The sequence below is a fragment of the Sinocyclocheilus grahami genome, unplaced genomic scaffold, assembly GCF_001515645.1.
Source record: "Sinocyclocheilus grahami isolate Dianchi unplaced genomic scaffold, SAMN03320097.WGS_v1.1 scaffold1310.1, whole genome shotgun sequence".
In the NCBI taxonomy this organism is placed as follows: domain Eukaryota; kingdom Metazoa; phylum Chordata; class Actinopteri; order Cypriniformes; family Cyprinidae; genus Sinocyclocheilus; species Sinocyclocheilus grahami.
In genome coordinates this window covers 33,008-49,007 of record NW_015506489.1, presented here as the reverse complement: position 1 = coordinate 49,007, position 16,000 = coordinate 33,008, and the positions used below count along the sequence as shown (strand labels likewise).

Sequence of the window (16,000 nt, the reverse complement as noted above, 5' to 3'; positions counted from 1 at the left end):
AGGCATCTACCACATATTCCACAGATCGATTCAAGTTACGTGCACAAATAAAAGCCTAACAGTGTGTGTGTGTGTGTGTGTGTGTGTGTGTGTTTGATGAGTTTCTGATAAATTAATTTACTCATTAAACTGTGCAATTCAATACCAGTATGAATATCAATATGATCTAATAGAAGAATTGCATATGAATACTCATATGAATTGCATATGACAAATATAGAATTTTTCTGAAATAATTTGTATTCTTCATAATACTTATATGACTGGGTATCTAAAACGTAACCGAATAAATCCGAATTAAAACTTATTTGTAATGTAAGATCTGGGGGATCGAACATTTCGACACGCAAAGTGAATCGCGCACGTGACTGGACAGAAAGTGAAGCTTCATTTGTCATTGGTCACGTGATTTCTATGACAATTAACAACACAACACAAGCTTCGAATTGAGGCTTCATCTAGCATGCCCATTAGTGATGCGCGGATGGCGGATAATCTGCGGATCGGGTGGGTCGGGTAATAAAAAAATGCGTTCTGATTATTTGCGGGTGGGTCGCTGGTGGACAAAATAAATCATTAATGATGCAAGTATTAACTACATTTTCTAAATTATGAACATGTTTTAAATAGGCTACAGAAATTTAATAAACTGTCAATTAACATTAAAGGTTATTCAACAAAACATTATTTAGTCAAGAGCAGTAAGGGATTTTCTCTGTCTTTTGTTGTTTGATTAACATTAATAAAAGAAGGCACAGCTTTTTTAGGCTGCTGTCACAAGACTTATTTCACGGATCCAATACTGATAGCCATGCGTTTTATTTTGCAACTGATTACATTAACTTAAGACAAACCCGACAGTACTTTCTCAATTTGGTACTCGCAGTGGTACCACTGCGGTGTGACTGTGAGCGCACAGAAAGCGCCTCTGGAGAGCGCGAGTACCCAATGGCTTAAAAAGACGTGAAAATAAGACATTTTTGTGACGATGCAACAATGACCGATTAGGCAATTGACAATTTTGTCAATTGTCCCGAAACGCGAGCTACAGTCTTCTATCGCAGAGTGCAGCAGCTCTAGATGCGGCAATGTGAAGCGAAAGTCCAAGAGAGAAGACGCGGTACAGCTGAATCACTCACGCTGTTTTCATCTGATGGTTTGTGTGGATTTATTTACTCATCTAACCTACACGCTATATTGAATAAAGGTTTTGCAGTAATTTCCCTCATTTTAAAGTCGAAAGCTGTGGGAATGAGTAATGCGATGTATGCGCAATCCCGCAACGAAATTCAGGATCTGATTAAACATAATTCTATTACACAGAGACTTGTGAAATAGATTTTCATGACTTTTCAAAAAGTATCTTTTCAAGACTTTTCAAAGAGTTTATTTATTTTTACAAAACTTTCTAGGCCTGGAAATTGCTGTTCAATGACTTTTCCAGGTTTTTCATGACCGTACGAACCCTAATGTGATGATCGGGTGCGGGTCGGGTGCGGTTATCTAAATCAGACATAAATACAGGTGCGGGTGGATAATTTATTTGAAGCTGCGGATTCGGGTGACGTTTTAGCTCATCCGCGCATCACTAACACCCATTTATTCTCGACACATGCTCCGATGCCTCGGTTCAAATGTCACATCACTAGCAGGGGGTAATACCACTAACTTAAGAAACCAGGTCAGGTACAGTTCATATATCTGACTGCTTGTATTTATTGACAAAATTGTGTAAATGTGAAGTAAAATTGAAAATTGAGGATGCAGTGCATTGTCAATGCATTATCTATCTATCTATCTATCTATCTATCTATCTATCTATAACCTGACTCTGTCTGTCTGTCTGTCTATCTATAATCTGACTCTATCTATCTATCTATCTATCTATCTATCTATCTATCTATCTATCTATCTATCTATCTATCTATCTATAACCTGTCCCTGTCTGTCTGTCTGTCCATCCAACCATCCATCCATAGCAACACCTTAGCAACCACCCCGGGTACCCTAGCAACAACATAGCAACACCCTAGCAACCACCCCGGGTACCCTAGCAACAACATAGCAACACCCTAGCAACCACCCTGGGTACCCTAGCCACAGCATAGCAATACCTTAGCAACCACCCCTCATACCCTACCAACAGCATAGCAACACCTTAGCAACCACCCTGAGTACCATAGCAACACCCTAGCAACCACCCCGGGTACCCTAGCAACTGCCTAGCAACCACTCAGATGACTGACTGTGGTCCCAACTGCCTTAATATCATTAACAAGCTCCTCCCGTGTAGTTTGGGGCTGATCCTTACACCATGAGGCAAGATCTTGCATGGAGCTTCAGACCAAGGCCGATTGATGGTTGTTTTGTATTTCTTACATTTCCGAATAATCGCACCAGTAGTTGTCTCCTTCTCACCAAGCTTCTTGCTGATGGTCTTGTAGCCCATTCCAGCCTTTGTGCAGATCTACAATCTTGTCTCTGACATCTTTGACAGCTCTTTGGTCTTGCCCATGGTGGTGGGAGAGGTTGGAATGGAAGATACAGATTGTGTGGACGGGTGTCTTATACACCTAACGAGCTGACATTAGGAGTAACTTCTTAAAGTGGCAGGACTAATCTGTGTTCCACATGGGCACATAACCAATCTGTGGGAGACAGAATTCTTGCTGGTTGGTAGGGGATCAAATACTTATCTCACTCACTGAAATGCAAATCAATCTCTAACCTTTATATAATGTTTTTTCTGGATTTTTTTGGTTGGTATTCTGTCTCTATCCATTAAAATAAACCTACCATAAAAATTACAGACCCTTCATTTCTTTGTAAGTGGGCAAACGTACAAAATCAGCAGGGGATCAAATAAATATTTTCCCCACTGTAAGTTTCAAAACAGTCAGTCCACAGTAAAATGCACACAGCCTGCATAAAGTAGCTGTGATTTTTCACGAACCGTTGTGACTTCCGTAAAAAGTTGACGTCAGAACTACTCAGTCACCGCCTTCAGTCGCCCACCATCCCACTCTCCTTTAGCCACACCCCCAGACAACATCGCGTCCATGCCATTGCTGAGCAACAACAACAACACGGAAACATGTCGAAAAGGTTAACTTTAACCACGAAACCAGATCGGCCGAGCTGTAACGTTACACTCTCTCTCAAAGGATGGACGATCTGACAGGATTGTTACTATGAGGTGATCATATCTAACATGTATAGTAAAGACAAACTCACCGTCTATCTAGTCACGATGAAGATGTTTATACATTTCAATTTCAGCAGGCAACTATTTTTACAGCTACGTTATTGTTCCAGCCACAATTAATCACAACAATGTATATACAATTACAAATAATTATATATAAATCGTCGGTTTGTTGTTTTACACACATGCACACAGACATTATTTCATACACGACATAATTGTGAGATGCAAGAAACATAGACATATGGCAAGAAATCTGTAGACGCGCCCATAACAACAAAAGACAATACTTTATTGAACCTTTTCTGATAAGAAGTGTGCGCTGCAAATGCAAGCATTTTTGACGATCGTTTCTGTCCAGTCGGCTCGTTTTATCGCGTTTAACCACAGCTGTCGTCGGTTTTTTGTCTGGCAGTGGCAGCAGATATGTGATCAAATTTCTAATTTGAGGCTGTATTACATCGATTCTGGCACCCAACATCACAACAAGATGATATTTTAAGCTCCTTGTGTAGCCGAATCTGCGCTGGTTTGAATGGGCTGCCTCCAGCTAGCGCTGTGACGTCGCTGACCCTAGTTACCTGTGATTGGCCTGGCCGTGCGTCACTCAGAACACAACAGGCCAATCAGAAGAGAGACTCATGAATATTAATTAGACAGGACAAAATCGACCTGTTCTCAGCAGAGCTCCTGAGAGAGGAGCTGTAAAAATATACTGAGATGGTTTTTGGTACTTATACTGCAAATATATATTCTTAAGGACATCAAAGCCTAAAATAAAACTCCAGAAAGGTGTAAAATATGGGACCTTTAAAACTTTTCCAACTTTTTCAAACTTTCTGGTCCGGCTTTCTCAAGCCAAATTAAAGTTTGTCTTGACAAACTTTTTTTTATCTAGTTTGCTTTATGCAGTGTTTAAATTGAGTATGTGTGCTTTGTGTAAGGTGTGAGAACCATTTCAAACATAAACCAAAGGCTCATTGCTGTTGTGTGTTTCTCTGTGTGTGTGTGTTTCTGTATGTGTGTTTGTTTGACAGTGCCTCCAACCAACATCTTTATCCAGAGTCATGATGCAGTCAGTCAACTGACCAATGAAGTCAGAGCGTTAAAGGAGGAAAATATGGCACTACAGTCAAGGTTACAAGCCAGCAGAGGTACACACACAGACAAACAGATGAATGGCTCAGATAAGCGATAAATGCATACTGTTGTTGTGCCTCCAGGAACAGGGTTGGGAAACACGACTAGCCAGGGTTGGGAACCACTGGACTAGACAACCTATAATACTGTAGCTGATGGAGAGCATCACTGTTTAGCTTTTCTTTTACTCAGCCCAGCAATCTACAGACCACGTAGATATCATTTGTGGACAACATTGCCAAACATACAGTAAGTGCTACAGATCACATGCATTTAATGTCTCTGCTAAAAGCGGATATGTATTTCAGCAAAACACTCATTAATTCACATGAATCATATTACAGTCTTGTGAATTTGCAGAATGAGCATCACTGTCTGTAAGACTCTGGAGAGTTAATTTGACATTTGTGTGATGCAGACTGCAGTGAAGAGGCAGAGCAGCTCCAGGAGGCGGTGCTTTCTGGGCGTGTCCGTCTGCAGCAGGCGGAGTTAGAGGCGGAGCAATGGAAGGAGGAGTTGAGGAGGCTGCAGACACACAACTGTGAACAAAGCCAACAAATCCAACAACTGCGACAGGACAGACAAAACAGTCAGGAGCACAACAACAGGTCAGAGAAACCATGTGAACACATAGAAAGAGCAGCTCCGTGTGTTTCTGCTCGTTGTGATCTGTTTCTTACTGATAAGTATGACACGTGAATGAAGGCTGTGTAACTATTGATCTGTGTTCAGACTGCAGCACGAGGTGACTTTACTCCTGCAGCAGTTAGCAGAGAGCAGACAGCTGCTACACTCCCTACAGAGTGAACTACAGCTGTACGACCGCGTGTGTGGCATGAGAAAGAGCGCCGCTGCAGGTGAGATGCCGCAGACGCACCACAACATCTGTAAACGATACTGGAATAGTCCACACACATCCAAAATAAAAAGATTCCGAGTTTCTTTTTTCCTGTGAAATGCAACAGATGTATGTAAAAGAGCCCCTTCACTGCTGCTCACTATTGTGATTTGCTGCGGTGCATTATCTATCGTGTGAATATGTACATGAGTGATGTTGAATATTGAGCACTAGACTCTCAGCAAATGACAGTTTCCAGTTACTCCAAACAAATCACATATAGATTTTATCATCCAGTCGGTGCATTGAGCCTCTGTTGTGTAGGGTTGGTGTGTGGCGTGCGCTGCCCGGCGGTGGAGCTCGGGGAGCTGCTGGTGGAGGTTCGGGCTCTAAGGGCCCAGCTGGAGCGCAGTGTGCAGGAGAACAGTGCTCTACGAGCTCAGATGCAGAAACAGCTGGATCATTGCATCGATCAGCGCCCGTCGCCCATCATCCCGGCCAGTCCGCTGCGGGATGTGCTTTACCGCCGACAGCTTCTGCACGGTAACGTCTGCACCTGCTGATTTCACATTGACCGTTCTGCATGCGTGATTTATAGGGTGGCCATATGTGCCATTTATTCGGGACACATCATGACCAGGATTTTTATATTGCCTGAAACATCCAAAGTAGTTTGACCAATAACATGCAGGTATTGTACATAATCGACCAATTGTGGCGCATGAGAAGGTGAGATCTACAGAGAATCAAAGCGATGCAAATATATGCACGTGTTAGGTGTGTTTGTTTGTTCGTTCGACTTGAAGTGTCGCTACGCACCAATCGTTGTATGACACCAAAGTACCGCAAGAGTGATTCGAAAGCATAAGGAGCCATCTGCTCTGCTCTCTATAGCTCTCGTTTATGTCATACAACGATTGATCTGCAAAGTGCAAACAGCCCAAACCTGGATATTTTAGGCAATATAGAAATCCTGGCAAGACACTTCCAGTAAAAATGGCCCGTATGGTCACCCTAGTGATTTAGCAAGTAGAAAACATGACACTTGTGTGTGAGGTGTTGTCATGTGCCCTGAGAATCTGCTTGAATATGTCGAGCATTACCTGCAGTTTGCCAGTGCTGTGGTTTGTGAATGGATGTGATGGTTTTGTGCTGTACTAACCGCTCTGCCGTGCTCCACAGACCCGTCTCCGTCTCCTCCTGTCAGAGACGTGGGGCCCCTGTACTCGCCGTACTCCGAGATAGAGGAGAGCGCTGTGAACACTAACGGTGTGTGCTAACATCAGCTGCAGCTGGGATGCTCATAATATCACTCTTTCAGTGTGGCAGAAATGCAGGCCTATCAAGTAGTTTGAATTGGGATTTAAGTCATTATTGTTTATATTATTAATTTTCTGCTGTGAAACATAACAACCTGCTGAAGTACTTCTGGTTGGGAACTAGTTATTAGTGGTCCTGCTTGAGGAATGTTCAAGTAATTAGGTTGATGAGAAGGACTAAAATGCGTCTTCTCTCTTCAGACTCACTGGAGCCTCATGCGGATCTGGAAGGAGAAGCTCCGGACGGCTCGTTCGCTAACCGTAACGGGCGGCACGCCATCGGTCACGTGGACGACTACAGCGCCCTGCAGCAGCAGGTGATGGAGGGCCGGGCGCTGGTGCAGCGGATGGAGGCGGCGCTACAGTCGAGTCTCAGCTCTGCCCTGCTGGAGATCAGCGGAGGAAAGGTGATGCTCAGATGCGTGACAGATCAGAGCGCTTGTGCAAACAGCAGTGGTGTCATGTGTTTCTCTCTTACAGGCTCTGGACTACAGCACAGTGAAAACGCTGCTCTCCGACACCAAGACCTTGTGTCAGATTCTGGACGAAGCCGTGTCTCTGCTCAAGATGTTCTGGCGGGCGGCGCTTCCGAGCAGCGACGGTCCCACTCATCTCATTCAGAGGGTTCGAACCGCATTTATTGAGCCCTAAAAATAAAATGCAGTGTTAATGTGAATGAACTGAGCTGAATGTGGCGCTGTTTCCTCTCAGGAGCAGTCGATGCGTGAGGAGATCCAGTCGCTGCGTTTGCGGATCGCTGAACAGGAGGATGTTCTTCAGGGAACCATCCAGCGTCTGCGCTGCTCCAACCGAACCAAAGAAAGCATGGAGACCTTCATCGTCAACCAGCGTGAGTCCAAACATGAAACAAACAGTGCTTTTTAGCCTAACAGCAGAATTCAGGCCAGTAATAGCCTGGCACAGACATCGAATAAAGTAATCAAATGTAAACTAAAACTGCATAATAGTCTTCACTGCGTGAATTAAACATCCCAAACACAACACATGACGCCCAAAGTATACTTAGCTTTTTTCATTTCGCTTCATCACAGAAAAACCGCCTGGGGAACAATGCGAGTTCTTATGTGGCTTAATGCATTTGTAATAACAACTGCATTTGGGGTTGTAGAGAGGAACGAAAGCAAAAAACAAAAAGGTCACATGCTGAGCGCAGCTCGTCTCAGTATTTGAACAATAACCAGTCAGAAGCTCAGGATGACAGACGAGTCCACTGATCACCTTTCATTTATTTCAGTATTTTGAAGTTTGTCAAAGTGAGTTCGGACTTTTGTTCTTATATGTGGTTGGTTTGTTACTGTAATGATGTCATCAGCATCCGAGCTTTAACAAACACGTCTGTCTTATAGTTTCCCGGACACGAGATGTGCTGAAGAAAGCACGAGTGAATCTAGAGGTGAGTGTTGGTTTGATCTCAGAAAGGTTGTGTTCAGTGCTGTTTGTCTCGTGTTTGTCCCTCATCTTGAATCTCGACCTCCTTCTTTCTTTCTTCTGTCTTTCCTCTATTTCTCTCATTTTCTCTGAGTGTTTCCAGAAGAATGAGCTCAGGATTTCCTCTCTAAGCTCCTCCTCTTCCTCTCTTTGCCATGGTAACGGTCTGGGTTGTGGCGTGTGTTTCAGCTCACGCTGCTTGTGTCGTCATTGCTTGAGCACATCATGTGTTGCTTGAGTTACTCATGATTTGTCCAATCACACACAGGGACGAGATTTATCACATCTCACTGACATAAAACACAACTTGTGATGCACCGAAATGATTGTTTTCTTGAAACAAACTAAAGTTTTAGTTTATTTAATAATCAACACTCAAAATGAGTAGAAACATTTAAATGTGCACATAATGCAGTTTTTATTGTGGCTCTACTCCAAATGAATGACTTTCCTGAGGTAAATGTGATGTGAATCCAGCATCCATACAGTTAACATGTTGTAGTTTATCCACACTGTGTGCATGATCATTAAACATCAGCGTTTCAGCCCTGCAGAGCTGGTCAAATATTTTCTGTCATGAAGACATTTGATGCCTCACTGCACACTACAGCATGTGCTAACAGACATAGCAACTGATCCTGAAATTATTCAATAACATAACAGAATCTTCAAACCGACTCTGAGTGTGTGTGTGGCTTGTGCGAGTGTGCGAGTGCGTGCATGTGAGCGGGTGTGTGCGAGTGTGAGGGAGTGTGCGAGTGCGTGTGTGTGTGTGAGTATTAACCTCAGGAATGCATCTCATTCTGTTTCTGCCCTGATGTGTTTCTGATAATCAGCGCTGATTGATTGTAGGGTCATGTAGGTTCTTTCACTCTTCTGCAGGTAAAGTCTTCACAGGTGTGTCCCCTGCATCTTCTGCGATCGCCGTGGAAACAGCCAATCTGCAGCAACCTGCCAAGAAGCGTGTCAGGGAGTGACATGAGCTTTCTGCCTCCCGTTAAACCAGCTGACAACCGGTCAACACCTCTAACTCACCCGCCTTACCCTCCTCTGTCACCGCTTCTGTGTGATTTGACCTCTGTCCTTTAACAGTGGGCCGTTAATATCCACATGCCTACTGATTGACACTTTGTGAGAAGACAGTATATATCTTTTGCCACGAGACAGAGAGGAAACACATTCTTTACTTTCTGAGATATAAACAGACTGCTACAGAATTCCCTCGAGTATCTCAGGGATTTTGGGCAAAAACACGTTACATTTGTGCGGCTGATCAGCATGCGAGCCGTTCTGAGCACTGACCGCTGTCACGAGACAAAATAGCAACTAAAGCGTGTGAAATAAGTTCACGTGCTTGACATTGTGCCATTTATTGTGCCACTGTTAGTATTAGTATGATTGTTGATATTGTCATCATTATCCAGTGCTACTGATTGAAATTGAATGTTGTGTTTAGTATTTGCATGATGGAGGATGTGAGGTGAGGTTCACCAAACAAGCCAAAGTTTGCATGGTTAATTTCCCTCATTTCAGCTGTTGATGACGACTTCTGTATGTAAACTGATTTCAAGTAACCCATGTTTACTAGCACTAACCACCTTGTAGGAACTGTGTAGGAGTGCTTTGGGCATCTTGGCAGTCGCTTACACCAGAACTTAATTCACAAGCAAATAAATGGGTTGAGGACACAATATAGAAAGTTGAGATTTTCAGCATTTGCAAAAATTAATATAGAATGCGAGTAAGTTGACATTGATTTGTGCACAGTTACTCCTGTGCAAATATAATCAATGACAGCGTTGAAGATTTCTGAACTACAGATTGCAAACTTTGGCAGGGATTGGTGGGACCAGAGCTGCTGATGTCACAATCACGTAGCCAATCACAATCGGAGATGTCTTTATTGCTCTTAGATTTGTGCTGCTGTATATTTTCTTTCCAAGCTGTAAGCATATATGCCTTCCTGCTGTTTGAATTTGGCGGTGTGCGTCAATCTAGTCAACCTTCGCTATAGGATATGCAAATTTATAAAACATGGGTAGCTGTGCAATAGCCATTTGATCTTGATGTGAGACATCGTATAGATGAACTTACTGTGTACATTACACCAATTTATAAACCGTAGAAGTTGCCTTGCCTCAAATCTCTTGCATAGGATGAAAATATATGCTTGTAAGTGAATGTTGCTTTGCCTTTAAACAGCCATGTAAGTGATTTCTCTTCAGAGAGAAATGCAATATCAATCTTTAAATGGCCTTGTGAGCGCTCCACAGTATTTGGGTCTCGTATCACTTTATTCAGAACCACAAATGAAATGTAACCGAAGGATTAATGTGATACAGGAATGTTTTGGATGAAATACCAAAGCCAGAGGGGGAAACAAACCTGAATTCAGGTAGAGAGAGAAATAAGCAGCAGATGCTGGTTCTGAAATCTGTATAATATGTATATAGTGCTTGAAGGCTCAGTTGTTGCTATAGTTACTGATGTTATGGTGTAATATGACAAAAGATTGCCGACATGAGCCAATCAAACTCTGTCTGACGCTGATGAAAATGTGCCATGCTTTATTACAGCTGCATTTGGAGTTTAAACAGGAATAAACTATAGAAATGCATTCGTTTTCATTTTGTCTGTGACAGTTGCATAAATGTTTTGAAATGTGTGTAATAGTTGTTTTTATGTGAACAAACAGAAACAAATCAACTAGGATGGTTTGCTTTATTCATTTTAGAAGCAAAACATACATTTATAATGCATAGCTCAACAAATAATTTATCAGTATATATGATAAAAAGAAAAACATTTCAAGTTGGACTTTCCCTCAAAATAATATCCATAAAGCTGTGGTGTTGCCATTATCTAATGAAATTCCTATTTTCAGTCTTTCCTTTCACACTTGCACCATATGATTATCTTTGGAGTGAATAAACCTTCAACGCCACACAATTCAACTCACAGCAAACAAATAAAACCTCATGAACATAATTTATATCATCCTCAATGTTAAAAAATTCCTGATTCAACATTTAATATTGATGGCCAGAAATGATAAAGCAAACAAAACCAAGCATTTCACACTACAATATTTAACGCAGACAAACATTATACACATTATGGCCACACATATGTGGATGCCCCATTCTTAGTTAACAAGTCTGTCTATTCCAGTAATTCTAGTGCAAAATGAATATTCGTGATACACGCAATACCAATCTCGAGATTTCTGTGCTTCCAACTTTGTTGCAGGAGCTTGTGGAGGGTTCACTGACTCTAGTTCTTCAACACCAGAAAGACCAGACCTGAACACCACTGGAACAGGCCAGTTAGGCTCAGGTGTCCACATACGTCTGGCATAAAATTTATATTTCTAACAGATGCAAAAATACATTCCTGCTTGATAAAATAAATAAAACCTGTCTGTCTGTCACAGTGAAACACGGCTAAAGTGCTCGTCTGACAGCATGATGGTGAAATTCAAACCACATGCAGTAAAACTCACGGTTCAAAATCTATTTGCGCCATTCTGTGATGCTGTTGGAAATGTTTTAATCTGTTCAGTCCTCCTTTACAGCTTCCTTTTGTTGAAATCATACAACTCTGCTCAAAGCACATCTATCAGTGCCGACATGAAAGTATTGAAGCGAATGGCTCTGTTAGGAGCGCAAACACTAAACGCCACTGTGTTCGGCTGAAACTTCCTTTTGTTCTGAAAACAGACAAATAAACATGTGTCTTTCCCTCAGTTTACAAAATGAATTATGAGACCATAAGCTATAAAAGCTTAGAATTAATTGTTACATTCAAATGTTCATCTGTGTTGAAATTCAAAACTTGACCTCACTTGTATTTATGAAGATCTTCTGTCTGCAGTTTTCAAATATATGAATCCTGTTTGACAGCGTTTTATAAAGAGCTTTGGACAGATTAATTCTTGCCTTCAAGACTGTAAAATGCTGCATCCAAGACGGCAAACAGGAAGTTTAGATGTCCATGTATTGCATGTGTGATGACAGGACACACACACACACACACACTCACGCACACACACACTACTGCTGAAGCGGACAGATCCACTGTATGCATCGCGGGTTTATAGTGCAATCTGGACTATAGTGGATGAGGACTGTAGATCACGTGTCATCCACAGCATTTTAAATTGGCTTGTACAGAAGAGACGTCACATATTTCTTCTTATAGCGATGAGTTGCACTGAGAACCATCACACCATCCTGAGACAGAAAACGTTCAATCACAGTCAGTTATTAATCAGAGAGAGATTGTTTGGTAGCACACGGCTGTTATACAGCTGTGTAACGTACCTTTATCGAGAGTGCGTACAGATGATTGAGCATCACGTGGTTGGGTTCTGGCAGCAGGGCAGGATCACACTGAAACATGCAAAACAAACTAAATTAAACCAAGACGTTTCATTCAACCTCAAGACATGGACGAGCTCATACACAGAATTAAGCCAAACCACACGATCTACATTACTGGACTGACATGATCCAGACTGATGTTTTTGCATTTAAAAAATGCAGGAATTAAAAAAAAAAAATATATATAGAGTTCATGAATTCAATTCTATTTACTTTTTTATTCAATTGAACTGACAGAGAAAGAATATTGATAAAACAAAGGAATATAAATATCATTAATACCTTGTTGAATGTTAATGAAACTCCTGGTTTTAGCACTGCGTGTAAAGCTGTATAAAAGTGGGTCCAAGATTGCTACAAAATCATTATGGCTGAAGGGAAAAAATCTTTCCATGTAAAGAATTTGTTAAATAACAATGTGCATGGTTCTGTTTATTATGTTTGTGCTGCAGAAAGACGAGCGCACAGATACCTTTTATTCATGGGGATCTTGCTGCTCCAGTTGTTGAAGGAGCCGGTGATGCAGACCTCCTTGCCTCCTCCGGCCCAGCGGATCACTGTGGGTCGAGCCTGCCGACCCGTCTTCATGTCCTCTAGATCCGGAGCCAAGTCCTTCTCACCCGCGGCCTGCAGAACAGATTAAACTGCAAACTCACTCGCTGTTCCTCAGGAGGGCAGCTTATCATAACTGAGGTCATTTATGCAGCAAATTCTTGATTACTGTTTACCTATTAATAGTCTGTTTAATTTTCAAAAAGAGGCTGGAAGATGGTTATGATGATGATAGTGAAATATTACGTGAAGCGGACAATAAAATATTGGCAAACTGATCAAATGCATATGTGCTTATTACGCAGGATTTTCTGAGAATACTTGCTTTATAACATTACTTTCATGTGTTCTGGCATACTTTAGACTCTGGCCCGTGTGTGTTGAATATATTGGGGCCGTCGGTGCTGGGCTCCAGGTCCCGGTCCCGGGGGGCTCCGCTGTCGGACCGCTGCAGCTTCGCTCCGGGTCTATCTGCAGACACTGGATCGCTGGTGTTTCCCATGATGCAGCAGATTCCTCTAACCCAGCCTTCACCACACTAACAGACCGTATGAGAAGAAACATGTTACTGCAAACACTTCAGTACATTACATCTTTACACAAATGCTTTCAGATGAGAAGGATTATTCAACAGAGTGGACCGTGCTGAACATACACTTTCTAGGAACATTTATTACTTTATATTTAGTAAACGTATTAAATGTTCAGTATTGAGCTTGTAGGACACACTTCTGTATTCTGCGCTTTTTAATTGACGAACAAAACGTGATTTGATGCATTTCTACAAAGTCAGAAACCCTTAAACTCATAAACTGCTACTGTACATCTAAACATCTACTATATGTGACTGAAGACGAACCCAAAAACATTACAGACGCAGTACTAAAGGCAAGAGGAACTTATTGTTAAACGCTTGCAAGACGAGTGTTATAAGTCTATATCTGAGGAATGAGTGTTATTGATGAGCAGCTCGAGCTTGCTAGCTGTTAGCATGATGATTAATCAAACGAAGAAACTGTTATGATATAAACTGCAAGTGTTAAAAAGTTTGTGGTAAAGTAAAATGTAAAACAGCGCAATCAGTACCGAAGACAGTTAACTGTAAGAATGAACTTTACTTCCACTGCCTCGAACTTTAACAACATACTGCAAGCTGACCGCTACGGCGAGCCGAAGGATCCAAAACAAGTCTGGCTTCTTCTTCTGCTGCTGCTGCTGCTGCTGCTTCTTCTTCTTCTTCTTCTTACTTTACGGCGGATCGCAGACTTATAACTTATAAGTGCATTACCGCCACCTATCGCTCAAAGGGACACATGTGCTGATGTTTTTGGAGAGTTGCTTTGGTTCATACAGTAATAGCCTTGACCTACATACAGTATTCTGTCCTCCTCAAATCCTGAAAAAGTGTGTACTTTTAATTTGTAGCCTACTTTTAACCTTGACAGCAGTGTTTAATGAAGTTCTACTGCATAATAAATTTTTAACAAGCAGAAAACATCATCATGATACACAGTCTTACTATTAGCTTTGACTTTTAGCTATTATAGTCTTTCGAAGGACAAACACTTTAAAGCTATTGGCTTTACATCATCAAGTCAGCTGTCACTTTATTATGCCACACACTTGGCTGATTTCCGAGAACAGCGCTGCTCACTGCATTTGTTGGTCGCGTCTTACATGGGCTTGCGTTCAAAACTGCATACTCAATGAGACGTAATTTCAATAAATACTTCCTTAACAAGCGCTAAAAGAGTACATACTCTACAGCCAAATCTCGTTAAGTGTGAATGCGATCCGGACATCATCTGCCATTCTGACGTTATCATGTGATCTATGACGTAATAACTAGCTCAACAACTTAGAGTGCATGTGGCAGGTTAGAGACTATGGAGTGAGATTAGTCTCAATGGTAATTCATGCAAAAGGCACGATGCACACATGCGTAGCCCAATTCACATGCATAAAACCTACTTCACGTGCACGAAAAAAAAAATCTATATATTCACAAAAAACAATTCACATGCACAAAATAAGAATATATTTTTAGGTCACACAGATTAAATTTTGGGAGCATATGCTATAAAAATGGTCACAATTTCGAGCCCTGGTTTCCCTACTAGAGGAGAAACAAAACGATGCATCAAGTTTTATTCAATTCACATTTATGTGTATAGCAATTTTTATTATACACATTGTTTCAAAGCAGCTTTACAGAAAATGAATGCCTCTACATTACAAATAAGAGTTCTGTTATCAGGTGTAACTGTGTCAAAGTAATGTTCATATGGCAGAAATGTTCTAAAATTAGGATGTACAAATCATGCAGTTAGTTAACATCATGTATTCAGCAGAAACAATGAACACATTAAAGCAATGATTACATGATGTGATGATGTTGATTATACAATGCAAGGAAGATTTGGCAGTATTGTATGTTTATTCAGAGTTGGTGTCATCTGAAGTTCTCTCAAGGGTTGGTGTCATCTCTTCTCAGGTGCTGGTCAGCTGAAGTCTTCATAAGAGGCTGGATATAGTCAGCAGCAGCAATCTAAATATAGCTATAGATTACACCAAGAAAAAGTGGTGTAATCATACTTGGGAATTGGCACTTTTTTGCAAAGAACATTGAAAGACTTGCAAAAACCCAGTGAACGGACTCATTGTGAATGTGATGTCTCATTACAAGTAGTCTTCAGGTGGTTCTTGTTCTGAAAGCAAGATAAAGGTATTTATTAAAAATAATAATAAAAAAATTAATTACAAAAAAAACTAAATAATGCTTTTTTATGTTTAAAAAAGCATAATTAAAAATTGTATGTTTATATATTAATGCTCAGCTTAAGTATCAAGACAGTTAGCCAGCAGATAATCTAAAAAGGGGTGCCACACCTTGTCAAAGGTCTTTAAAGAACCAGTGAGTGGCAGTCAAATATTTTCCAATTTAATGCAGGTAACACTTCTTTTAACCATGTATCAAAGGAAGGGGGTGAGACGTGCTTCCACTTTAAAAGGATGAGATGTCTTGCTAGTAAAGTAGTAAAGGTTAAAGCCTTTTGGACCATTACTGAAAGGTTAACATCTACTGCCAACCCAAAAATGGCCCAAAGTGGATTTG

At 41.2% G+C, this 16,000-nt stretch overlaps 2 protein-coding genes and 1 long non-coding RNA gene across 3 annotated transcripts in view; 1 reads left to right on the top strand and 2 right to left on the bottom strand.

The window, feature by feature from the left end:
- Positions 1 to 9,017, top strand: part of LOC107569089 (myomegalin-like) — a 36,721-nt gene extending 27,704 nt beyond the window's left edge. Inside the window, exons 31-42 of the mRNA XM_016255084.1 lie at positions 4,243 to 4,359; positions 4,538 to 4,594; positions 4,764 to 4,953; positions 5,078 to 5,202; positions 5,508 to 5,726; positions 6,366 to 6,452; positions 6,704 to 6,909; positions 6,983 to 7,126; positions 7,214 to 7,352; positions 7,870 to 7,916; positions 8,055 to 8,109; positions 8,834 to 9,017. Coding sequence (XP_016110570.1) covers positions 4,243 to 4,359; positions 4,538 to 4,594; positions 4,764 to 4,953; positions 5,078 to 5,202; positions 5,508 to 5,726; positions 6,366 to 6,452; positions 6,704 to 6,909; positions 6,983 to 7,126; positions 7,214 to 7,352; positions 7,870 to 7,916; positions 8,055 to 8,109; positions 8,834 to 8,928 — 1,481 coding nt within the window. The 3' untranslated portion in view covers positions 8,929 to 9,017. The remainder of the gene's footprint in view (positions 1 to 4,242; positions 4,360 to 4,537; positions 4,595 to 4,763; positions 4,954 to 5,077; positions 5,203 to 5,507; positions 5,727 to 6,365; positions 6,453 to 6,703; positions 6,910 to 6,982; positions 7,127 to 7,213; positions 7,353 to 7,869; positions 7,917 to 8,054; positions 8,110 to 8,833) is intronic.
- A 1,671-nt stretch (positions 9,018 to 10,688) lies between these two features.
- Positions 10,689 to 12,678, bottom strand: LOC107569090 (uncharacterized). The gene is made up of 3 exons (XR_001606860.1): positions 12,616 to 12,678; positions 12,274 to 12,342; positions 10,689 to 12,183 (listed from the first exon to the last, which is right to left on the bottom strand). It is a non-coding gene; the product is annotated as an uncharacterized lncRNA (long non-coding RNA).
- A 1-nt stretch (position 12,679) lies between these two features.
- LOC107569085 (5'-AMP-activated protein kinase subunit beta-2-like) lies at positions 12,680 to 14,111 on the bottom strand (the record flags this gene model as incomplete). The annotated part of the gene is made up of 4 exons (XM_016255081.1): positions 14,033 to 14,111; positions 13,244 to 13,423; positions 12,806 to 12,960; positions 12,680 to 12,704 (listed from the first exon to the last, which is right to left on the bottom strand). Coding segments are annotated over exons 2-4 (324 nt in total), but the record flags the coding sequence as incomplete, so codon positions are not given.
- Between the last annotated feature and the right edge of the window lie 1,889 nt (positions 14,112 to 16,000).